Genomic DNA, 26,534 nt, shown 5'->3' with positions numbered 1-26,534 from the left:
AGCTATCTCTCCAACCCTGTCACTGGGCTTTGACATAACTAAAAACAAGTATAGGGGTCATTCTCCGCTCTGCTGTGAAACAATACAGATTCCAACTTCGAAACCTTGTTGAGTTTCTCCTTCAGGCCACTGCTTTTGGTCTATGTTATAACGGGATTATAAACCTGTGTTGTGCACAGTCCAACTTTATCATATTGTGTGGCTGTGGTCCCACACATCTGCTCCGTTTGCTGTTTTGCCCATTTCTGACGTTCGAGTTAATTGATTCTAGTTCTGCACACCTCAAACTAACACTAGTGTGACCATTTGTGTCTCAACTCTGCAGTTGCCCTGCCTCCTCATCTCACCCAGGCCTCCTTTGAGGACCACCCAGAATCAATGACTTTTCAACGTCCTAAGCTCAAGGTCCTTTAATCACACTGATTTCACTCTGTCTCACCATCTGAAATAGGTCTACTTCCAGGAATCTTAAACATAAATATGTTCTTTTCCCACCTCGACTTGAATAGGGACTCACTATGTATCCCTGACTATTCTGGAACTTGCTATGTGTTCCAGGCTGGAATTGAACTCACAGACATTCACATGCCCCCGCCCCCGCCCATGCCCCCGCCCCCGCCCCTGCCTCCGCCTCCTCTGCCTGACCAGTGCTGGGATCAAAGGTGTGTACCACCACACCTGACTTTTTATTCTTTCTTTTAAGCCACAGTCCATTAAAACTTTAACTCCTGTCTTCTCCTGAAAGCTGTTTCTCCACCATCTGTCTCCAGTTCAGCATGAGAACTTCAGAACTCCATCTTTCTGTTTGCTTGGATCAAAAACCTTGGCGTCATTGTTGACTCTTACTTACTTCCCACATCTAATCTGTTTTTGAAATCTCATTGGTTCTATTCTTGAAATACAACCAGAACTCAGCTACTTCTCCACTACCTCTACTGCCACCAACTGATCAAAGTCTTCCTTGCAGTAGCCTCTCAGCTGCTCTCCCAGGTCAGTCCTGGAACTTCCTTCTCTAAGGAGACTATAAGTCCCTGTGGGTGATCACCAGAGTGCTTGAGATTGGAGGGGATCAGCAACTGGCTTGACGTCCATGTGTTAGACAAAGGAGGTCTGCTGGGTAATAGAAGTGGCTTCTGAGTGTCTTTCTGGACTTCTCTGGAATGGCTGAGACTTCCCTAAAGTTATTGCACAGAAAAAGACCAGTTATTTGGGTCTGTGTGCTGTGCGTTTCTGCAGACTATGGTTTTTGACCAAGCTGGGTCCTTACTGAGGAGTCTTGTTGTGTGGGTGAGCCTCTTTCCTGGGCTTTCCTCTCAGCATGGTTCTGAGAGGAACCTGAAAATAACCGAGAGAGATCCTAGCAGGGTGTTTGTGAAGTTCTGTGCTCTCCCAGCCTGTTTCTAGGAAACCACAGGGTCTGTGGGAGGATTCATTCATATATGCATGTGCACACGTATGTCCACTTGTCTCCAATGAGATCAGGCTACTTCAAAGGCTCATCTCCATTGGCTGAGTCCTTCCAGGAGAATTCTAGGATTCGAAGACTCGTTTCCATTGGCTGGGTCCTTCCAGGGGAATTCTCCTAGGAAATGCTTTTGTTTAACACACCTCCCAGGTCGTGGGGCCAGGAAGCCTCTGAGAGCTCAGCACTGTGAAGCAGACCTCATCTTTTGACAACACAGCATTCCAAACTCTCAGTGGCTGTTAGGATGGAACTGAACAGCACACGTTGCTCTCCCAGGCTTCAGAAAACCTGCTTATCTTGGACTGTCTTGCTGTTTGCAGCTGGGCAGGGGAAGTATAATTTCTTTTGTATCCTGAAGTCTTGAGTGCTGGGTGGGCCTGGCCTCTCTAAGATCAACCGCTTTTCTGTAGACCTCAGTGCTTGCACAGATTTAACCTGGAGAGAGCAAAACTTCCACCCACCAGCATGTCATTTTGGATCTACAGACACTGAAGACACATGAAGGACTTGGAAGGACAGGGCTGCAGAATGACTAAACGGGTAGCAGTGGTTAAATCCGATGAGCCCCAAGGTCCCTTCCAGCGCTTTCCTTTTCAAATCATTTAAGCCACGTCTTTCCCCAGCTTCGGGCTTATCAGCAAGCCAGTCACGTGCATTTCTGCCTCACTTCCTTAGCTAGTAAGAACAGACTGACCTGGATTCCAGAGATGTGGTGGATTTTATAGCTTAATCAACCGATCATCCAAATATAAGCTTTAGTCATTAAGCACAAAAGACAACATGCCAAATGTCCTGGCCCCAGATTCTCCTTTAGCCGATGGTCTCAGTGACCTGTGCTTTCTCGGCTTCTCCTCTCATTAATGGCCATTTTGTGTCAAACATTAATTCCTGAATAGGAACCTGTCACAGCATTAAGAAGTGGAGGTGGCAAAGCAAGTGAGATAGAGCCTCTGCCCTCAGCTCATGAGGCCGCCACGTCCCCGGGGTTTAAACTTTCTCAGTACAAAGATATTTTACCTATTCCTCTTGTAAAATAGAATAAAAAATTAATTCAATATTAACAGTTCTTTTCTCAGTATCCAGGGCTATTTAATACACACAGACACACACACAGACACACACACAGACACACACATAGACACACACACACACACACACACACACACACACGGGAATATATAGGCTTAAAATTTTTTAAATTACATTTTGTTCTTTTCTCAGTATCCAGGGCTATTTAACACACACACACACACATGCGCACACACACACACACACATGCGCGCACACACACACACACACACACACACACGCAAATATATAGGCTTAAAAATTTTTAAATTACATTTCTTTATGTGTGTGTTGGCATCTGTGTACCATGTCATACATGCAGAGTTCAGAGAACAACTCACAGGAATTGACTCTGCCCTTCCATCATGTAGGTCCTGGGGATTGAGTCCGGCTTAGTGGCAAGTGCCACTATCTGATGAGCTAGCTATATAAATTTAATATATGAAAATACATATTGGTTTACAGTGTCCATATTTCAGAATTCATAGCTCTCCTGAGCTACAAACATAACAGAGTGTCAATTGAAGACTGCATCCTTGTAAGCATTTTAAAAGCTGGAATATGGGAATTTAGATTTCCATTTCAGAGCAAACGCCCATTCCCTCATTGTGCCGGCTCAGGCAGAGGGCAGTGGTGAAAGGCACACTGAAGACACACTGAAGACTGATGAGCAGAAAGGAGAAGCAGAGAGAGCTCTCCAAAAGGAAGCCTGCTTTACCTAGGAATATTATGGTTGCATTTGATAGTGAGGTTTTAAAAAACTAATTCCCAAATGGGTATTTTCACGTCTCACACAACTGAAAAATATTTCAAATGTGCTTTTAAATAGCAAGAGGGGACAATAGACACAGAGAAAAAAAAATTCCCTTTTCTTCAAACTCTACTACCGGAGGGTTCCAGTTCCACACAGATAGCAAATTGTTAAGAGATTTCCACTTCCATTCTCCCTCCCTGCAGTTGCCAGGAGTGACTTCTAGCAAGATTCTTGTAGCACTTCCAAAAACAAAAAACAAACAAACAAACAAAAAACCAGAGCAGCTGTCCTGGTTCTAAGTAGGACAAAAAACATAGGCAGAGGCAGGCACGATTGGCCATCGGAAGTATCCAATGAGGCACCAGCTCTCAGGTGGCTTGCAAATCCATCTTTGCCCCCTTGTTTCTCTCTGTACAGTCTTCAGGTTTATTACGGCAGGAGAACGTTGGGCCGAGGTGTGTCTGGGAATCTTTGAGGAATGCTGAATTCATGAATACTTGCAAGGACGGTTCTCTATCAGAATCTGGGAATTGATGACCCCAGGGCTGAGTCTGGCCTGGCTTTGTACCCACCAGCACCTTGGATTTGGTTCTTTTAGTAGTAGTACCTTATTACCTCACTGAATGTCTGTTAAATTCATTAATCATTAGATTTAGATGAGTATTAGGGGTCCAGGCCTTGGAAAAGTAAGAAAGAAGAGAACCACAAAGGAAGACTGCTTGCTTCCCCCCTGCTCTGCTCCTACCAGTTGTCCAGGGAAGGATTGGAGTCCCAGGGCCCTGAGGCTCACACCTGGCCCTGACTCTCATTTTAACATGAAAAGACTTGCAAGTGGATTTCCACCAGATGCTGGCACAGCTCACCCACAGATTCTGACTCTGGTTTCTTCCCCGAATGGGTCCTAGCTTCCCAGGACCCTGCTCAAACCTCCCTGATTAACGAACCCTTTCCAGAGGCCTTTCTGACCCTCGTTGCTAACATGCTGTAACCGTGTTAGTAGGTCACCAGTTTTCAGCTGCCTCTCCAAAGGCTCTGTTTGTCTGGCAGTGTCAGCAAGAGCAATACAGAGAACCACTCAGCTTCCTGGGGTCCACTCAGCCTGAGGTACTCTTTACAGGGATTCCCCTGTCTTCAGAACCCATTGCTGGCTCGGATCTAAGACCTTGGCTGGTTGCCCATTATATCTCCTGATTTTACTCACTGGCTTGAATCCAGTCTGAATTCCTGTTGCAGCTGGCTTTCGGTTCTTGGTTTCTGCTATTGTCTAGTGTCTCTTAGCCTTGGCCCCGGTGATGGCTTGTTGGTGTTGGCTCTGCATCATGACAGACAGGAATTATACATTCTATTCTATAAGCTAATGGAAAAGGAACACTAATTGTGTGCACGCGTGCATGAGTGTGTGTGTGTGTGTGTTTGTATACATAAGTGTACTACCTGTGGTAGCCAGAAGAGGGTATTGGATCTTCTGAAGCTACAAGTGGCTGTGAACTGCTTGAGGTAGGTATTGGAGACTAAACTTTGGGTCCTTTGGAAGAGCAGCAAACTCCGCTAACCACTGAGCCATCTCTCCGGGCCACTAGAACTGGATTTTTTTTTTTTAAGGTAGAAATTAAGAAGAGAGAATGTTCAGAAAGGAAAATCATGGCAGTTTGAATATGCCTGGCCCATAGGAAGTGGCACTATTAGGAGGTGTAGCCTTATTGGAGGAGGCATCGCCTTGTTAGAGGAAGTGTGTCACTGTGGGGGTGGACTTCGATGCACCTAAGCTTAAGCTCTGCCCAGTGTAGAAAGGACAGTCTCCTCCTGGCTACCTTTGGATCAAGATGTAGAACTCTTGGTTCTCCCAGCATCATGTCTGCCTACATGCTGCCATGCTTCTCACCATGATGATAATGGACTGGACCTCTAAAACTGTAAGCCAGCCCCAATTAAATGCTGTTCTTTGTAAGATTTGCTTTGGACATGATGTCTCTTCACAGCAATGGAAACCTTGCCTAAGACAAGAATGAAGCCAGACACAGTGACACATGCTTGTAATCTTGAGACTTGGGAGGCAGAAGCAGGAGCATTGCGAGTTCCTGACCGTTCTGGGATACATAGTGAGGGCCTGTCTAAGAACAAAAATTAAAAGAAAAGAGAAGGAAAAGAGGAAAAGGAAGATGGCAATAGTGTTAATTCATCTTTAAAAGCTACAGTGCATGATAGCCAAGAAGCATCTTGATTTAGTGACTTTGGCAAGGAATCAGACTTAATGACCTTTCTGTGGAGTCAGAGGAATGGGTTGAAGAATGACTGCTGGGAAGAAGATGGAGGTGGCTAATAAGGATGTTCCTTTAAGAGGCTTGGTGATAATAATAAGGGATGGATGGGGGCAAAAGCTTCAGAGAAAGAGAGAGAGACAACCAAGAGAAGCTCTTCTGGAAGCTTCTCACAGTTAAGCTGTATTTATTTTGACTGCCTACACAGGAATATTTAAGACCCAGAAAAAATACTTGATAACTGCTACTTGGTCTCTTCAGGGGGCTGCTTAGGTGTGGTAGTAACTCTGATGTCCTTCTCAATAAGCTCAGAGGTGTGAAATTAGTTCGACCTCCCGTCTTTGTAAGCTGAACATTCCCTGTGCCCACCAAAGCATCAAAAGATGCCACTGTCATTCCAGCTTCCTCCCTTTAATGAATTCTAAAGTAATGCCTTTACCTGGTCTTAATTCTCTTCGACAGTATGTCTAAATATCTGACACGTACCCCTGATGCTCTGTTCCTAAGCTGACACACTCTGCAAGCCTCTAGGTCTCCTCTTCTTTTATAGTCCCCGAGAAATGTCATTTTCTTCCAACAGGAACCACTGCGACTGTCACGTTTTCATGTGCTGACATTTCTGAAAGTTTCTCCCTTGCTCGCTTTCTATGCTTCTGATAAAGTCCTCAAAAATAGTCTCTGCTTGTTCTGCGACTTTCGAAACCACCTTTTGATTTTTCCTAGCAAACACATTTCTTTTTCCTCGGTGAACATCAACTACCTGGATAAGCGTTCCAGGCTGATGGATTTAACTGCGCTGTGCCGTTCACATTTGCTTTAATCTTCAAGCTCGCATGGTTGCCTCGTGAAAGCATCTTCTAGAAACAACTGCGGCTCGAGGCAGGAGGATCTCTATGAGCTCAAGCCAGCCTGGTCTGCAGAGCTAGTTCCAGGAGGGCCAGGGCTGCACAGAAAAGGAGGAGGAAGAGGAGGAAGATGAGGAGGAGGAAGAGGAAGAGGAGGAGGAATAGGGGGAAGAGGAAGAAGAGGAGGAGGAAGAGGAAGAGGAATAGGGGGAAGAGGAAGAGGAGGAGGAGGAAGAGGAGGAGGAAGAAGAGGAGGAAGAGGAAGAGGAAGAGGAGGAGGAATAGGGGGAAGAGGAAGAGGAGGAAGAGGAAGAGGAAGAGGAGGAGGAATAGGGGGAAGAGGAAGAGGAGGAAGAGGAGGAGGAAGAGGAATAGGGGGAAGAGGAAGAGGAGGAGGAGGAAGAGGAAGAGGAAGAGGAAGAAGAAGAAGAAGAAGAAGAAGAAGAAGAAGAAGAAGAAGAAGAAGAAGAAGAAGAAGAAGAAACAGCAGCAGCAGCACAACTAGGTTATTTTCACTAGCTGCAGGTAGTTTGAAATTTTCTGTTACAGGGTTGCTCATTCTATCAAAACCTTGTATTAAACAACGAATCACTGCCTTTTGGCCTCATAAGCCACTTTACAATTTTCATTTGAGTCAACTCTTTGATTTAAAATGACTTGCATAATTTTTATGCTTCCGTGTGGTTAATGTTTCTGTGTTAGTGTCATAAGTTGGTCAGCCACTCTGTAGCCATGGCTCTCAAAACTTTAATCACCTTGATAGGTTTGGTTGGTTGGTTGGTGCCAAGAGCCATTTAGGAGAAGCTAAAAACCAGCAGGTGATCTTCCTGAGGTGGTTCTGCCATGGACTATAAATCTATGATGGATTTGCTTCTCTAGACAAGGCTGAGGAGATTACATTTGAGGAAAGATTCCTGCTATTAATATGCTTTTCCTGTTATTATTAAATATATATAACAATCACTAGGTATTGACCCACCTTTTTGAGCAGATTTCTGCAGACCTATGAAGATGTACTATCTTATAGTGATGTCATATAGACAAGTAGACATGGTTTCTTTAGAATTCCTGATTTGATTCAAGTAATTTCAGGAAGAAAGATTTTAGAGATGTTCTTAGTTGCTGGAAAGATGTAATAAAGTTAGAATCAAGAATAGAATGTATCCATTTCTCATACAGTAAGTAAAGGCTGTATAATAAGAAATATAGTGAGCTTTCATAATTAAACTAAAAAGATAAATAGGTTTGGGACAAATTTGTGTTCAAGGAAAAACATTTAGGGATAAAGGATGAGGTCACAGGTGTGCATTATGATAAGGCAAGACCATGTGAAAACTGTTGCTTTGAACTTATAACAAGCATATAGAATGAAACACTGCTTTGAACTTAATATCAACATCCTTCTGTGACTCCCATTTTATGTAACATTTTATCTCTGAGGTAATTTTCTAAAGAACTTTTTGTCTAAGAAGGTATAAAAGACCAGAGAAAAGAAATTAAAATGAGTTGGTTGAATGGTTTGTCTTGGGGAGCTTTGCCCCATTCATCCTTCCATCAGTCTATCCAAATGTGTCTGTCTGTCTGTCTACATGTATGTGTGTAGGTATATGTGTATGTGTGTAAGCACGTATGAGTACTTGTGGAGTTCATTGTGACAGATGGGCCCTGCCAGAGTGTGGGCATATGAATATTTGAATGTACATGTGTCTGTGCATATTTGCCTGTATAAAGCATCTTAATTCTTTTCCTTTCCATCCTCTCTGGTTCCCAAACGGTTAACCAGCTTAGCCAGAGAGGCTTCTAGCTGATTCACCACAGAAGGGAGCATCAGCAATAAGTCCTTTTTCTTAATCCCTGGCTGTTTACTCTGAGGTGCTAAATGGCCTCAGAGGAACTTAGACAGGTCAGCTACCACTGCAAAGCAACTTATACTTAAGACAGGTAAATGTTTTATTATAGAAAAGGCAACCCTAAATCTTACAAGACCAAGTCTTGCCCTGCCAACGCTCTTCCCCCTCAGCTACCTTCAAGAGAGAACCTGAAATAACAACCAGAGCTGACCCCCACCAGGTTGGTCTTGGTTCTTTCAGTCAGAGTTTCATTGTGTAGCCCTGGCTGGCTTAGAACTCAGAAATCCAAATGTCTCTGCTTCCAGAGTGCTGGAATTAAAGGCATGCATCACCACACACACACACACACACACACACACACACACACACACACATATACATACATACACATACATAGGTTGTTGGTGGGACTGTAGAATGAGGTAGCTATTTTGATAAACAGTTTTAAACTCAGGTCAAACAGTTATCATATGACTCTGTTCCAAGGCAAGCAAAATATATGCTCAGACAAAAACTTTTCTGTGAAGTTTTGGAGCAGCCTTTTATTTATAACAGCTCCGAAGCAGGAAAAATCTAGTATCTATTAACTGGTAAATAGATAACACAATGTGTGCCACCCATGTAATGGGATGTCACTCAGCCACCAAGAGGACTGGAATGCTGAATGATACTACCATGTGGGCCTGCCTAGTAAACATGACAATGTCACACTGAACAAAACAAGCCAGACATTAAGGGGCCTCATTTTGTTTGACTCTATTTACATGAAGTGTCCAGAATAGATAAACCCATAGAGATAGAAGGAATAGTAGATTTCCAGGGGCTTGGTGTGGGAGAGTCAGAGAGAAAGTGCCAAGAGAGTACATTTTGGGGTAATGAAAATGTTCTTGGGTTAGTGGTTCTTGAACATTAAACTTACAGTCTAATGATGGCTTTCCAGCCATGTGATTATACCACACACATTGAATTATAAACTTTAGAAAGGCAGAGTTGATGTAAGGTGTGTGAGCACTGTCTACAAAGACGTCCAAAGAGCCTCTGCACTCTTACTGCCCTCTCCTGTTTATGCGTGGTCGAGAACAATGCCCTTTGCTAAGCACAGTTCTGGTTTACTAGTTTTCCTGTCTTAGCCTGGGCATCAGGATAGAACAGAAGGAAGTCATCTGGTTTTGCCTGATGCCTAGGCTGCGGTCTTATAGTATACCAATGTGGGATATCTGGCATTAGTCACTTCTAGGATAAGAGAAGGGGAACTATGAGTGACAGGGTCCCCAATAAATGAGGACATTACTAGTCTGAAGCTGAGAAAGGAGACGACCAGAGAGGTATAAAAGATAAGCAAGTACACACAATCGAAAGGTTCAGATATGTAAACTTAGGAAGTTACAGACAAAATGCCAACCTGTGAAACATGTGGTAGTGTGGGGAGCTCTTGGTGCCACTTTAGGAATTTGGCAGGGACTTGACATTGGGCTAGGACTAGGAAGTGGGCTCAAGATGAATTCAGCTGAGGAAAGTACTCTTTGTATCTTGATTGGTCTTGTTAAGACCCTGAATACAGTAGTCACGGGACCTTTGTTTATGTTTTGTTCCTTAACTATATTTATGCATTAGGACTGACCATATTCTGTATATCTACCTAGAATGATATAAAAGCAGACTGGAAAAGGATAAAACCACTTCAGCCTCAGCACTGGCTGGAGTCATGTTATAATGTTGTCTAATTGTCTTTTCTTTCTTTAATCCTCCCTTTTTTCCTCCTCCCTCCCTCAAGACCCTGTTGACTGATTGAGATGGTTTAGTCATGGTAGTTTTTAGAATGATCATTATCCTCTAAGAGACAGTATAGGATGGATATACATATAATTTTAAAGCAATGTTTTCATAACAGACTGTCCAAAATGGAACTATCACTAATAGGTGCTTTTATGTCTCTTGCTTTGGGAAATAGCTCTAACCATGAAGGCTGGTGTTTACCTGCTTTCTCATATAAAGGTGTCACTACCAGAGGTAGAAATATTGTCAGCATTGAGTTTTATACGGCGGCCAAAAAATTTAAATGAGAAGAATTTACATTTCAGAGTTTGGGCAGACCCACAGCCAGATGCTGAAAACTTGATGTGTATGACCAGGAGACCTGGGGAAGAAAAGAATGGACAGAGTCCATAAAAGAACAGACTCTGAATACGTTTAAGTCTATCAGGTAGAAAACCCTCAGGGTGGGGCCAGATAGGCCCAGGCTGGCTGGGACATCTTCCCCAATTCTAAGACTCTGGGTAGGCAATGGGGCATCAGAAAGGAATGAACAGATTTTGACAGTGTGGTCTGTTCCCTTTAGCCTCTGCTCAGGGTATGCTGAACTGATTTGGTGGCTGTTGGGACACATTTTCTACCTAAGGATGTGTTGACCTGATTTGGTCGCTGTCTAGGTACTAGAATGAAAACAGACAAAAGCTCAGGCCCACAAAGCTACACTGGGTTTTGGGGCCAAGTTCTAACATCTAAAGGGTCATAGCATTTTAATGTCCATCCAGGCGTATGCCAGTGTCACCAGGGGTTGATCTGTAGGAGCTGTAGGGACATCTGCTTCTAGGGACATCTAGAAGTGTCTAGGGCCCAGAAAGTGGTCCTTATAGTTTGAAGGTTGTAGATGATCCTGCGAGAATAGTGCCAAGTAAATCCAGGCTGTTAATTTTCCCAGGCCCAGAGCCAAGATATTTTTCCAGGTTATGAGGGAGGGAACTGAAGGGAACTTGGTTCCTTGCAATCAATCCTAGGCTGAAGGCCATGTCACATCCAAAGAGAAAGTTCAGAAGGGAAAGAGTCATTATGGGGTCCCAGAAACAGTGTGACCAGTTGGTATTGCTTTCTGCTCTTTCTCTCCTCTCTCATTTCTTTTAAAGGTTCAGGGTGTGTATTTAAAGATGTGTAGAGGGGAAAAGGTTTCTGGAAATCTATACTTACAGATAAGTGACTCCAATTTGCTAGTTCTTTTCTGCTGAGGCATGTTTTTCAACAAACAAAACATACCATTAAATCTATCGGGGCAAGAAAGGCAGCAGGGGACAGCTGCAGCTGCGCCATCCAGGAGTGACAATGATTAATTCCTACATCTGCTCAGTCAGATAGAAACAAAGGTCATTGTGCGTAGATTAGCGTGGCGATCACCACTCTTCCATCACAGAGAGGCAGACACAAACACACACACAGACATACACAGACACACACAGACATGGGGGGGGGAGAGGGAGGGAGGGAGAAGGAGAGGAGAGTCACTTCCATCACACAGACAACACACACATATACACCACACACACACACACACACACACACACACACACATACACACAGACACAGAAGGGGAGGGAGGGAGGGGAGTCGCTTGCCATCACATACACACACACACACACACACACACCACACACACTACACAGACACACATACACAGAAGGGGAGGGAGGGAAGGGAATTGCTTGCCATCTCACACACACACACACACACACATACACACACACACAGAATTGGGGCAGGAAAGAGAGTTGCTTGCCATTGCCATTGAGAGATGCGAAATTCAAAATGCTTGACAAAATGTTTACTATCGGGTGAATCACACAGATAAAAACAAGCCCCAAGCCTCATGGGAAGAAGGAAAGATGGCACAGGGAGGGATCAGGTGTGGATTAATGTCAGATTGTTTTCCAATCTAGTTAGTACTTCAATGGAGTAAAATGTGGATATTCAGTTACATTTCCGAACACAAAGGAAACTAAATCTTGATAGGGTGATTTGGTCAGAGGAGGGCAGGCAGCTGAATACATGTGAGTGTCTGCCACACTATTCTGTGCTCACTGACGTGACAAAATGCCACAGACTTGATTATATTTTCTCAATCTCCAGGAGGTGGGAAGTCCAGGATCATGACCTGGGCAAGGCTGGTTGGTAGTGCAGCACTCCTCGGCTTGCAGACAGCTGCCTGCCTGCAGAGTCCTTGCAGGTGGCTTTTCTGGAGCAGCAGGTGCTTCTGTGATCTATGCTCTCTGGACGACAGCCCTGAGGGACTAGTGCTGTGACCTAATTTTATTTCATTTAACTTTAAAAACGCTGTCTCCAAATACAGTCACATTAGGACACATACACTTAGTCGTGTATGAGTTCAGGGGAGCACAGCGCTCATGACATCTTGAATTATTTAAACGGGGTGCTTGGACGTTAACTCTTGGTCCTCCTGTTCCACATTCCCCTGAAGGTGCAGCTACTTCCTGTCCATGACAGATTCCTGACAGTTTGCCTTTAAAAAGTAATGACTGTAGACAAAAAACAAAAAACAAAAAACAAAAACCTTTTTTTTTTCTTTCTTTCTTTTTCCAAGACAAGGTTTCTCTGTGTAGCCCTGGCTGTCCTGGGAACTCACTCTGTAGTCCAGGCTGGCCTTGAACTCAGATATTTGCCTGCCTCTGCCCCCCCAATTGCTGAGATTAAAGGTGTGCACCGCCATTGCCCAGCCAAGCTATTTTTTAAATGTATAGTTTCATGAGTTAGCATGAAGTGAACATCTATGTGACGGATGACCCAAGTCCAAAATGAAAACATTACAGCCACATCATAATTGCTGCCTTTCCCTCTTGCTAAAGGCAAGACACTGCATTGACTTTAGCTATAATTAGTGAGTTCTGACTTCGAACCTTGTTTTATGAAGGGGAATTGTACGATGCATGACACTTGTGGCTGGCTTTTAAAACTGACACCTGGGTTAGTTATTTCCACTTTGGAGCTATCATAAGTGTGACGGACATCCATTTATAAGTTTTGATGTGGACCTATGTTTTCATTTCCTCAGATATAGATCTAGGAATTTAATTGTTTTCATTCAATATTCTAGGGGACTCTCAAAGGACATGCATAGCAGCTGAACTGTTTTTACATTCCCGCCCATAGGATGGGTGCTGTAAGTCCACCATAGCCTCATCCCAGTGGGTGTGAAGTGTCGTGTGGCTGGGTTTGATCTGCCTTCCTCTTCCCAGGTAATGAAGAGCCTGCTGCGGTGAGATATATCTATTCATATTCTTCGCCCACTTACACTGTTTTCCATGATGGCTCAACCAATAAGCAATCTTTATCACAAGAGTGAGCTTATGCTCTGCACAAAACACAATGGGTAGAGCTAGGTTTTGTCTTTTGTAAGCATTCTTCAAATATCCAGGTAGAAATCTGTTACCTGATAGATGATTTTTAAAACATTTTCTTTTTTATGGTTTGTTTTTACTTTATGTGCATTGGTGGTTTTGCCTGCCTGCCTGCCTGCCTGCCTGCCTGTCTGCCTGTCTGTCTGTCTGTCTGAGGCTGTCTGTGTGAGGCTGTCAGATCCCCTGGAACTGGAGTTACAGACAGCTGTGGGCTGCTATGTAAGTGCTGGGAATTGAACCTGGGTCTTCTGAACTATATCTGGCTCTTAACCACTGAGCTACCTTCTCCAGCTCCTTTATTCAATAAGCTAATGTCACTTTCTTCATGATGTTCTTTGGAGGGTAATACAAAAGCCATTGTTGTTTTAAGATTACATTTTTAATTATATGTATGTGCAGGATTGGGTGGAGGGGTAGAGAGTCTGGAAGACAGGTGCAGGTGCCTGAGATGAGAGGCATTCTGTCCTCTGAAAATGGAGCTACAAGCAATTGTGAGCCACCTGAAGTGGGTGCTGAGAATGGAACTCTGGTCCTTTGCAAGAGCAGTCTATTCTCTTAACTAAGCTGTCTCTCCATCCTTTGGAGTGGGCACAGAAGTTTTAACTTTGGTGATCTTGAACTTGTTTTCCTTTTATCAGGGGTAATTTTGTTGCCATTTAATGGAGTCTTTTAATAAGCAAGTTCTTGGGGGTTTTGTTTGTTTGTTTGTTTTTGTTTTTTAACATTTATTTGGTGTGTGTGCATACATGTGTGCACATAGCATGACACATGTTGGTGGTAAAGAACAACTGACAGGAGTTGGCTCTCTCTCCCACATGGGTTCTGGGGATCAAATTTGGGTTGTCAAGCTTACCAGCAAGTACCAAGTACCTTTATCTATTGAAACATCTTGTTGGACCAAGTTCTCTTCCTCCTCCTCCTTTTTTTCCTTATTTTTAAAAATCAATTATATATATATGAGATAGTTCACTCTCTGTTTACAGTGGAACTAATCATTTTAGCCCTCAATATCCCTAATATAAACATAAATAAGAATATTTTTTCCAGAAAAAAAGTTTAAGAATTTTTGTTTTTTTAAATTTATTTATTTATTTTATGTATGTGAATACACTGTAGCTGTCTTCAAACACACCAGAAGAGGGCATCAGATCCCGTTACAGATGGTTGTGAGCCACTTTGTGGTTGCTGAGAATTGAACTCAGGACCTCTGGAAGAGCTGAGCCATTTCTCCAGCCCCCAAGAATTTTGGGGGTTCTTATAACAAACTGACATATATCCTTTGTTTTCATCTTGTGGAAAAACCTCAATGATACTTTTAAAAACATGGTGAAGAAAAATTCATGGAGTCAGGCATGAGGTGATGCATGTGGTCTGGAGGCTGAAGACTTCCATGAATTTGAGGCCAGACTGGGCTGCACACTAAGGACCAGGCTATTTAGGGCTCTGTAGGGAGACTGTCTCAAAAACCAAACACAAAACAGAACAGAAAAAAACGATAAATTCATCTGTAGCCGACTTCTACTTGAGAAACCTGTACCTTGCTCTGCTGTCACCACGTGGCTTCCCTTTCTCTCCTTCCTGACCTAGGTCTGTCCTCACTTCTGATAGGTTAGCTTGTCTGTGGAATCACACAGGGTGTAATCTCCATGTCTGACTTCTCCTGAGCAATACAATTTTTCTGAGAGTCATGGGTACTGTGGCAGGTAGTTGTAGACCACAGTCATTTACTGTGCAGCAGAGAGTCATGGGACATATCTGCAAGTACTGAAATGGACATTTGAGATGCTTCCAGTTTCTCCACAGCTCTGCTAGGGTGTAAATATGGGCTGTTTAAACCAAACTGGTATTGTGGTATGGTTCCCAGGGTGATCAGCACTGTTGAGAGACGATGGGATGTCAAGGGTGATCTGGGTCAGGTAAACACCAGTCTAGAATGGATTAATGCCCACCTCATTAGGTTTGATCTTGATTGGTTAACATGACGCCAACTGGTATAAATCAAGACAACCTCCACATATTTGGCCTCGTTTGAGTATTTTTAGTTTTCTGTTCTTCTGTCATGTTGTGATACAGTTAGGGACCACTTACCAAAATGCAGCACCATTCTGTTTGGACTTTCCAGCTCCCAGAATCATGAGTCAAATAAAGCTCTTCTCTTCATACATAACCTAGCCTTAGATGTTCTGTTACAGCAATACAAAATGGTCTGGAATAGGTTTGTTATAAATAGTACTGCTAGGAATATTCTAGTAAGTGTATTTTGGTAGCAATATGTGTAGTGTTGCTGGGATTTCAGACACACAGGGCATGAATATGTTCAAGGTTTATAGATTTTGCTAGACAGTTTTGCAAAGCGAATGTGTCTATATATACACTCAGACACCACATGAATATAGTCTGCATGAACAGCAGTGGTCTCTAGAGCCTATGTCTCTAGTAGACTATGCTGTCTAGGCTGTGTAATGTGTTATGACATTCACACAACGGCTGAAACCATGAGGCGTCTGGGACATCTCTCTAGTTAAGCAACTATACCTCCATAACGATGCATTGGGATTCCTATTTTTCTTTATCGTCTCCAAACTTAATGTTGTCACTTTTCCCTACTAGTCATTGAATAAGCATATAGGCCATCCACTGTGACTTCAATCTGTGTGTTTCTGATTGACCATTGTTCGTGTATTGGCTAGCTATAGATATCTGTTTGGGAAGTGGTACTGCATATTTTTTAATCCATTAAAAATTCCTTCATTTTACTGTGTTTTATTTTGTCATGTTTGGTCATCATCTCTGAGAAGCCTGTTCTTTTCTGATGACAGACAGAAAGGGAATGAATCCAGAGGAGAGTGGAGGCGGGAAGGAACTGGGAGGGGTTCCAGGAGGGAAACTATAATAAGGATATATTATATGAGAAAAGAATCTATCTTCAATAAAAGAAAAAATGGCATATTTTTTCCTGTTTTTCTTATTGATTTATAGTTCTTTACTGACGACATGTACGTTGTGAGAATATCCTCCTCTCACTTCACCCTTGGCTTTTACCTTTTTTTTTTTTTTTTTTTTTTTTTTTTTACCTTTTTTTCTTTTTTAGTAGCATGTTTAACAAACAGAAAATTTCAGTATCTATCTATCTATCTACCTACTATCTATCTATCTATCTATCTATCTATCTATCTATCTATCTACAAGATCTCTCTATGTGCTCCTGACTGTCTTAGAGCTTGATATGTAAGAAGGCTGGCTTCAAACTCACAGACATCCCCCTGCCTCTGCTTCCTGAGTGCTGGGATTAAAGGTGTGCACTACCACACTCGCCATTTTAGTTTTAATGTAGCGAGATTTAGCAATCTTTCTCTTCCTGAATAATAGTTTTTATACTGTTTGAATACGAGACACTATAGTGTCTCCTATCTTTATTCAGTACTACTGGAACCTGACTCTCTTTGTTCCTTTCATTTTTATTTTGTAACCCGTTCTGTCTCTAAGCGTACACAGCAGTAGCGTTGGAGGGGCTGGAGAGATGGCTTAGTGGTTAGAACCACGTACTGCTCCTTCAGAGGACATGGTTCAGCTCCTAGAGCTCACATCGGGTGGCTCACGACCATCTGTAACTCCAGCTCCAGAGCTATTTGACACCACCTGTCGCCACTTCAATGACCTGCACTTATTCTCTCTCTCCCTCTCCCCTCCCCACTCTCCCAGATATTAAAAACAAAATTTAAAAAGAATAGTGCCATTGGAATTAAACGTTCAACTCTTTCAGTACTGAGTCTCTCTTAGCTTCAACCATGAAGGGCCCTGTCCCTTGAGAGCCTCTTCTGTGATGACAAAGTACAGGACACAGAGGAAAGAGTGGATGCTCTTCTGAGGAACCCCAGCCCAGGCTGGAGCCTACTGACTACCCAAGGGTAGAAGGTAGCCAAGAGGCACTGTCCAAGCATTCCTAGGAGTTTCTGAGTTTTATCATTTAGTACCTGGATGAAGGCACCCAGAGTGATGGTTTTACTTAAGGTAGTTCTGGACAGCTGCATCAAATGCTAATACTCTATTCATGAAAAGGCAGCTGGACTTGGGAGTCAAGCAAGGTTTTTCTTTCTCAGCTCCAAATCCTACCATGGCTGCCCATAACATTCAGGGCACATTAATTACATCGGCCTAGAAAGTGCCCATGGACTGCTTCTCTGACCTCATCCGCTCCTGTTTTGGCTCGTTTAATCTGCTCCAGCCATATCGCTCTCTCTGTTTCTTTGAACACTGGGCATGTTCCTTCTTCAGCGGCCTTGTACTTCCTGTTCTCTCTGTCTGGGTTGGTCTTTCCTAATGACTTGTTTCTCAAGCCATTCTATTCTCCAGTGTTACCTCTCAGCGAGGTTTTCCACACTGTCTAAAGTTAGCCTTGCTACCCTGAGAACTCGTATTCACGATCTCCGTTCACTAAAATCCCATACATTCGTGTTTTATTTTCTGACTCCTCAGACTTTGAGAAAACAAATTTCATGTAGAATGTGATTTTTTTTCGTTGTTCGGTGTGTATGTGTATATATGTATGTTTAATTTAAGACAGGGTCTCTACCTAGTCCCAACTGACCCAGAACTCCATATGTATACCAATCTGGCCTTGAACTCACAGATCTGCCTGCTCAGAGAGCTGGGAGTAAAGACGTGCATTACCACGCTGGCTCCAGTAGATAATTTTATAAACAACAACCACCCGTGTAAAGCCCTGAGTGCACGAGGGCCTTCTACTAGTACAGCCCACATGGCCAGTGGTGTGCTGAGAGCAGATGGGTTTCAGCAGGATGATGGGACTGGAGTGATGGTTCAGTAGAACCACAGGCAGAAGGGCTGGGCATCGGGAGCTTGCCATGTCATGCCTGGAGCCTGGGCAGGGAGTGAGCAGTAGGCCAAAGGTCACAATGCAAGGTAGCTGCTTTGCTATGCAACGTCTGTGTAAAGCTGAAACTGTGTCAAAGAGGAAAAGAACTGTCTGTCTCCCAAGAGCATATCCTTGTACTTGATTTTATTCCAGGCCAGCTGAAGTGTTCCTTTGGGAAACAGTACAATCTGGGTACAATGGAGGGCAAAGATGAAAACCCTCAGGAGCCGGGCTGTGGCCAGTGGTAGACTGATTGCCTGGAATGAGCAAGGCCCTGGATTTTACCCTCAATATCACTAATAAATAAATGTATAAATATTATAAATATTAACAATTCAAGAAGAGGGGCTGGAGAGATGTCTCAGTGGTTAAGAGTACTGGACCAGGGTTTGATTCCCATCATCTGCATGGCAGCTCACATCTGCCTGTAATTCCAGTTTTAAGGATCTGGGTTCCGTCTCTGGCCTCTGAGGGAACGGACATGCATACAGGCAAACCACCAATGAAGATAAAAACAAATCTTAAATTTTTTTTTGAAGTTTCAAGGATCTCATTATTTGATAAGAGAGTTAAACTCCCTCTTCCCAATTCCCATTCACCATCAGCTGTAATAGGACAATGACAGTTGTATTCAGCTATCTATCTATCTATCTATCTATCTATCTATCTAACATCTATCTATCTATCTATCTATCATCTATCTAACATCTATCTATCTATCTTGTATATATGTATCTATCTGTATGTATGTATCTTGTATGTATGTATGTATGTGTGTATGTATATATATGTATGTATGTATCCTGTATATATGTATGTATATATATGCATCAATCTCTATCTATCTATCTATCTATCTATCTATCTATCTATCTATCTATCTTGTATATGTCTATATTATGTATCTTGTATGTATATATGTATGTGTGTATGTATATATGTATGCTGTATGTATGTATCCTGTATGTATGTATGTATGTATGTATGTATATATGTATGCATCTATCTATCTATCTATCTATCTATCTATCTATCTAGCTATCTATCTATCTAGCTAGCTAGCTAGTGTGCTGGTGCGTACACACGTGGAGGTCAGAGAACAACTTATGGGAGACAGTTCTGTCTTTTCAATATATGGGCCCCTGGGATTGAACTCAGGAGGTTAGGCTTGGTGGCAAGTGCCTTTACCATGTAGTTGTCTTGCCGGCCCATGTGTCTATCTATTTTTATTTTAAGTTGCTTATTTATTTTTGGTTTCCTCAGACAGACATTTTACTATGTAACACAGGCTGGTCTTGAACTCATGATCCTCCTGCTTCTGACTCCTAAGGCTTGTGCCATTATGCCTGGCTGGTTGTGTGAATCTGCATACACATATGCATGGTGTGAGAGGTTCATTTAGGCTTCATATCTAGGCCTTTCTGCCACACGGCTAAAGAGCACCAAACCACAGAGCTGAGGCTGTTCTTATGAATTAACTCTTATTACCTCACTTTTGCCTTGCATCTCTTTTCCTGCCCTGTTCCCACAGGCCAGAGGCATCTGACCTCATGACACCACACCTAGTTTTAGCTCGTGGCCCAATCCTTTGTAAACAACCATCCAAATAATATTTTTCTTCTATGAATCTCGGCTTCTGTGGTAATAGAGCCAGGATCTGTTCCTGATCCCTCTGCCTCATCCAGCCCCTGACCCTGCAATGTCATCTTAACTTGAGCTACATGGTCAGTGTTTATTCTGGGATGGATTGCTTTTCCTTCTTCAGCCATCACCATGTCAAGGATTATAGCGATGATCCCAGAACTTCAGTGTGCAAGCTTTCCCTCAGCCAGAAGTGATTGGTATTGCTGGTCTGTCCTTCCCCTCACCTTGCTCTCAGCTCCAATGAATCAAGCCACAGTGATGACAGGCCTGGGACAATCAATATGAAAAACAGCACAGATCCTGCCCGGCAGCAAGGCACTAGGTTGCAGACTGGCTTTTAAAATTAATTTCTTAAAAATCACTTTACAAGGCATTGAATTTCATTATGGCATTTTCATAATTCTTTGTTCTGTTGACCCTTCCCCAGTCCCCAGCCCTCCTGCTGGCCCTCTCCCTCCCCACTAGCCCCTCTTCTTCTTGAATGCTTGTTTTTTTTTTCCCCCTTAAAACCAGAATGTACCTCTACTTGCTCATGTTTCTCACTCAGGGGACAGATAAATTTCAAGGTCTCAGAAACCCATAAATCATATTTTACACAGTATCCTGGGTACATAAGTATTCGGTCCACTAAACCTTTCCTGTTGATGGTAATAAGATCAACCTCACTCAGATGATAATAAAACACTCTCAGAAATGGGAGGAGTGAAGAAAAGGTGCGTTAAAGACTTCTCCAAAAAGCATGGAGAGGCTAAGGACTTATGTGGTGAAGATGACATGAAACCCAGGAGGCAGAGCGTCCAGAAAGGGCACAAGGCAGTGCTTGGGAGCCAGGGTGCGGATCTTCTGAAGGCACAGAAGGCAAACGGCAGTGCACACTACAGTGCGAGACTCGGCTCTGCCAGACGCCATCAGAGGACCTAGCTGTGTGCCGACCCTAAGAGGGAGGCAGCAGTGAGGGCATGAGGAGGGCATAGGAGAGGGCGCTTTCAGTCTGGGCATCTGACTGTCACTCCTACAGATGTGGAAGGTGCCTTTATGCAGAGCTCTGAGACGCATGCAAAGCTACCATGGGCCCCGGAACAGCTCTGTATACTCCAAGACACAGTGCCTGCCTGTTCTTGATCCAGGCCCTTCTCAAGACTGTATAATACATGAGCAACCTTGGAAGATCAAGTAACATCCTCTCCTTCTCCCCACCCCGCTCCAACTAGCTTACTTATATCTCACAGTAAAGGTCGTGAATCCTTAGGACTGAGTCTTCTCTCCTTGTCAGGTAACTCACAGGCTATGCAAGCATCTATCACCGGCCTTTCTTTCCTTGTCCTATCCGGATGTGAACTGTGTCCACGGTCCCTTCATCGTCCTGGGAGCCATCGGGTCTAATAGGAAGCTGCTTACTGTTATTGTCAAGAGTGTTGACTATTTTGGCTCTGAACCAGGGGACTTTTGTCTTTTTCTAACATTCATGACACAGTTAACAGGTTAAGTTGGGATGTCGCGAGTAGAATAAATATCCACATTTTACACAATTTTTATAACTCATATTCTCTGAAGATTTCTCCTATTTTACTGAAGATTGTGACGGGAATTCCAGCATCAGTTTTGAGATACAAAAAGATGTCAGTCTATCATCTGTATCTATCACTTATTTATGTCTGTATTACTCCAGTAATAAGGAAATAAAGCCTCAGAATAAAAGGGCTTATTGAACAAGATTAGTTAATGTAGAACTTACAACATAAACCCTATTTTGCACATATCAGGGTAGGCACCAGGAGAGCCTCCTGTAGGATCGGAACTATTCAACAGTTTCAACAGTAAAGTTAGTGTTATCCTTACAGTTTAATAAGAATATTATTAAAGGAATATCCTTATTAATAAGTTCATAAAGAATCTAAGGGAATTTTCTTTTATATTAATTATTAATATCTAGTAAGTTATCAGATGGTCTTAAGATACTTAGCAAGCCATTTAGAAAAACACACTTCATATCATATACTTTATTCCACATGAGGGCTTCTCAATGTTTGTATAACATTTATTTTTATTTTATGTGTATGAGTGTTTGCCTGAATATATATATATATATATATATATATATATATATATATATATATATATATATATCATGTGTATGCAGTGCCTATGGAGGGCAGAAGAGGGTGCCTGATGCCCTGGGGCTGGTATTACAATAAGGTGGGTGCTGGGAACTGAACCAGAGTCTCTAGAAGGGCAGCCATCTCTCGAGCCCCAATACATGCTCTTTCTCATGTGTATGTCACTACTAACAAGGAAGTGGACATTCAGAACTTTCTTTTCTTTTTTCTTTCTGGTTTTTGAGACAGGGTTTCTCTGTGTAGTCCTGGCTGTCCCGGAACTCACTCTGCAGACCAGGCTGGCCTCGAACTCAGAAATCCGCCTGCCTCTGCCTCCCAAGTGCTGGGATTAAAGGCATGCGCCACCACCGCCCGGCCATTCAGAACTTTCTAAGTTTCCCACATGACCTTTCATAATTCCTCTTTCCTGTCTCTTTTTGCCGACCTCACCCACTTGCAGTCAACTGCTGACCCTTCTGCTAACACAAATTAGTTAGCAATGGATTACTTCTGTAGAATTTTGTGTAACTGGAATTATAAAAGTGGGTTCCCTACCCCTGTCTCTTTTACTCAGTATAATTATTTTCAGATTTATTCATATTTTTCTAAATCAGCAATTCATTCTTTTTTATTACTGAATAGATAGTGTTCTATAACATCAGTGTATAGTATTTTTCCTGTGTTCATTTATTGATGAATGGTTATGTTATCTCCAGCTTTGAACTATTAAAATATAGCTGCCATGAACATTGGTCATAAGTCTTTCTATAGGCATAGAGTCATTTCTCTTAAGTAAAAACTCAAGAGTAAGATGGCTGGGAACTGAATTTTGAAAGACATCAGTGGGCAAGGTTTTCACAATAGTTTTACCACAGTGCACTCTGACCAGCAGTGTGTGCCAGCACATACAAATAGAAGTACTTTATCAGATTTATAAATATTTCATTCCAATCCATGGCCTTTCTTTTTTTTAATACTCTCTAGATTCTCTTTGGAAGATAAGTTGTTAATTCATTCTTATGAAGCTGAATTTTTCAATTTTCTTTTATAGATTGTACTTTTGATATTTCATCCAAGGAATATTTTTACAGTATCACAGAAACTTTCTATTATTTCCGAATGAATATGACAGCTTGAGATTTTAGTTTTGAATGTGGTACATGGTATAGGTCAAAGGCACTTCTTTGATGCGGGGATCTGGTTTTTCCAGTGGCCTCGTTGAAGAGAGTGAAGTTTACTATGAAATTGCCTTTGCTCTTGGTTATCTGTGGGCCACAAAAACGTGGGCTTACTTCAATGTGTTCTTACTTCTATGTGTTCTTCTATGTGTTCAAATATAGACACAGTGGATGTGTCTATATTTGCCAGTACAAAACTAACTTTGTTTACTGTGTTTTGGTGGTAAGTCGTGAAATTGGGTGGGTCCTAGTGACTCTATGCTTTTTGAAATTTTGGGTTGGGAATTCTAGGTTCTTCAAGTGATCAGTTTGTATATATACACATGCATATGTGTGTATACACACATACATTAAATGAATTATATATACATATACCATATACATATATGTATTATATATTCGTGCACTATTATACATATATTTGTACACATTTATATATAATATACATATATGTACACACATATATGCACATATTATATATGTATATATTACATGTGCATATATTATATATGTGTGTATGTATCTATATATAAAATGGGGGGGTTGTAATTGTGATTGGGTTTTAAAAATCTGTTCCTTTGGTTTTGCTATATAATCAGATTATCTGAGAATAAAGACATCATAGGTTTTTATTTGTTTGCTTTTTAAAAGTAGGTCTTTTTAAAGACCCTTTTGTTAAAGATATCATGTGCTTGAGTCATTGAATATGGAGAAATCTAACTGCTATTCAACTGGAAGCTTAATCCTTACTGGCTACCTTTCATCGTGCTGGGAGGTTTTATTCATATTACCACAGGGGGAAAAGACAATCATCAAGCTCCCCTAACTGTGAACCCTGTGAGCTACACATTGACCTTTCTGGCAAGACATACTCACCTGTGGAAAAGCAGAGAGAATGCTATGGGAGTAACTGTTTTTTAAGTGGATTTGAGGCCCAGTCCATGAAATGGAATCTATCTCTGAGACTGTCAATGAGGCCCAGAACCTACGGATAGCAAGGTCATGGGCCCCAGGGGAAAAGCCACTACTATTATTCTGCTAAATCAACACAGCAATAAAATGACTCCTAATGAGTTATTGCTACATCCATGGATCAATACATCACTCAGCCGTCATCAGAGAAGCTTTATCTTGTAGATGGCAATTAATACAGAGATCCACAGCTGCTCAACATGTAAAACCCAGCAAAGTGGAGAGTGCTTAGCTGTAAACGGGATGTCTCACATATCAAAGCCCTCTCCTCAAGGCTCATGGATCTATGAGGAAGATGGCCAGAAAGATGGTAGAGCCGGGGATAGTAGATGACTTCAGGGAACTGTTTCCTAGACATAACAGAACATGCATGTATGCATACAAATGCATGCACTCAGACACACCCAGAGACAGACAGACACACAGACACACACATACACACAAACCTCACAAGTCTCAGAACTGAAATGAAGTGGATCATCTGATTGTTTTTGTTTCTTTTTGAGATATGGTTTTTCTGTGTAGCCCTGGCTGTCCTGAAATTAACTCTGTAGACCAGCTTGGCTTGGAATGCAGAGATTCTCCTTCTTCTGTCTCCCGAGTGCTGGGATTAAAGGCATGTGCTTTCATACCTGGCTGAATTATTTGATTATATTGTTGCTCCTTTGAACAAATTTTATTGTCCAATACAGTACTTTTTAAAATGGGCTATTTTATCTTCCCTTTCATGAGCTACCTCACCGTATAATGTATTTTGATACACAGTGTTTCTTATCATCTTGTTCTTTATATTCTGACTTAAAAATTTTATACATATAGCAGTTACAGTTTTCTAGAAAATCATGACTAATAGAGTAAGTCCCAAGTATTCACATGGCTACAAGCTGGAAACATCAGGTCCTTCTCCCATGGGCCTCACTGCCGGGCAGCCTACAACACAGCAGTCTAGAGCAATCATGTGAAGAAGAAGACCCAAGAGGGAAGGTATCATTTCATACTCTAACAACTAAAGGAGCACACTCCAAGGTAGTCTCAAGTTAAGGCTTCCATTCCTTTCAGGGGGGAGGAAGGTTTAAATTTTATTCTCTAGTGTGTGGGGGGAGGTCAGAGGACCACTTGTAACAGCTAGTTCTTTCCTTTTACCATGTGGGGTGTCAGGGATCAAAATCAGGTCTTCAAGCTTGGCAGCAAGCTCCTTTACCCACTGAACCACCTCACTGGCTAGGAAGGGAGAGACTATCTCAAACCCTCTATAGACAAGGATGACCTTGGACTCCTAATCTTCCTGCCTCCCTTCCGAACCAGGTGTGGGATTGCAGGCAAGCATCACCACACCTGGTTATATGTGAGCTGAGGACTGAACCCAGGGCTTTGTGGATGCTGGGCAGGCACTTTGTCAACTGAGCTGCCTCTCCAGCCCAAAGTTTCTTTTGTTTAAGCAGACAAAGCTTGCCCCTGAATGCTTTCAACTACTGGTTTACTGGGAGCAAACCACATGGGAGACAATGATATCCTTTATAATTTGCTGACGGGGCGCTAGTTTCCATTATGGAAATCGTGTAGGTCTCTACCCTGTAACATGTCCTTTACTGTTCTTTTCTTGACAGCACTCGGCACTTGGATTTAAGCACCCTTCCTTCCAAGACCACCAAACACACTTACTGTGTCTATTATGTGTCAATCTGTTCTAAGCCGCTAGAGGCCCAGTGGGGAGCATGACAGACAAGGTCCCTAGGGGTCACAGGCTTTGCATTAGGGGATCCTGGCTTAGCTAATCGTTCTTGGTGCCAAGATGATGTCAGCATTCTGGGTTTCACAGCTCTGGTTACAGGAGATGAGACTTTAGGCGGGAGGCTGCTTACCTGTTCTTCCTGCATCGAATTGTGAACGCCAGAAAGAAAAGCACCAGAAGTAGCCCACAGCTGAGAAAGGTCCAAATAATACCCAGGAGGGCAGGAGACAGTGGGGAGATGTCTGGACTACTGTGCTGGGAGTCAGTCTGGAGGTAAGAATAAAAAGAGAAGCAGTTAAGAATGAAGGATCGCACCTTTAATCTGAACACTCACGAGTCAGAGGCAGGTGGATCTGAGTTTCAGGCCAGCCAGGGCTACACAGGGAACCAAAACCAAAACCAACCAAACAAAAGAATAAAGGATCTACAGACAGCACCAAAGCAGGGCAATGCTTGTCCTAATGGGCGGTTCCTCTTCCTCCTCCTCTTTCTCCTCCTTCTCCTTTTCTTCCTCTTCTTCCTCTCCCTCCTCTTCCTTCTCTTCCTCCTCCTCCTTCTCTTTCTCTTCCCCCTCCTCCTCTTCCACCACCCCTTACCACCATGCCCACCACTA

At 42.6% G+C, this 26,534-nt stretch overlaps 1 protein-coding gene across 1 annotated transcript in view; it reads right to left on the bottom strand.

The window, feature by feature from the left end:
* Gpr156 (G protein-coupled receptor 156) overlaps positions 1 to 26,534 on the bottom strand; it is an 85,290-nt gene that overhangs the window by 33,902 nt on the left and 24,854 nt on the right. The window contains exon 3 of the mRNA XM_034515353.2: positions 26,052 to 26,188. Coding sequence (XP_034371244.1) covers positions 26,052 to 26,188 — 137 coding nt within the window. The remainder of the gene's footprint in view (positions 1 to 26,051; positions 26,189 to 26,534) is intronic.

This window comes from Arvicanthis niloticus, chromosome 12 (genome assembly GCF_011762505.2).
Source record: "Arvicanthis niloticus isolate mArvNil1 chromosome 12, mArvNil1.pat.X, whole genome shotgun sequence".
NCBI lineage: Eukaryota > Metazoa > Chordata > Mammalia > Rodentia > Muridae > Arvicanthis > Arvicanthis niloticus.
This window is presented reverse-complemented; position numbering and strand designations above follow the sequence as displayed.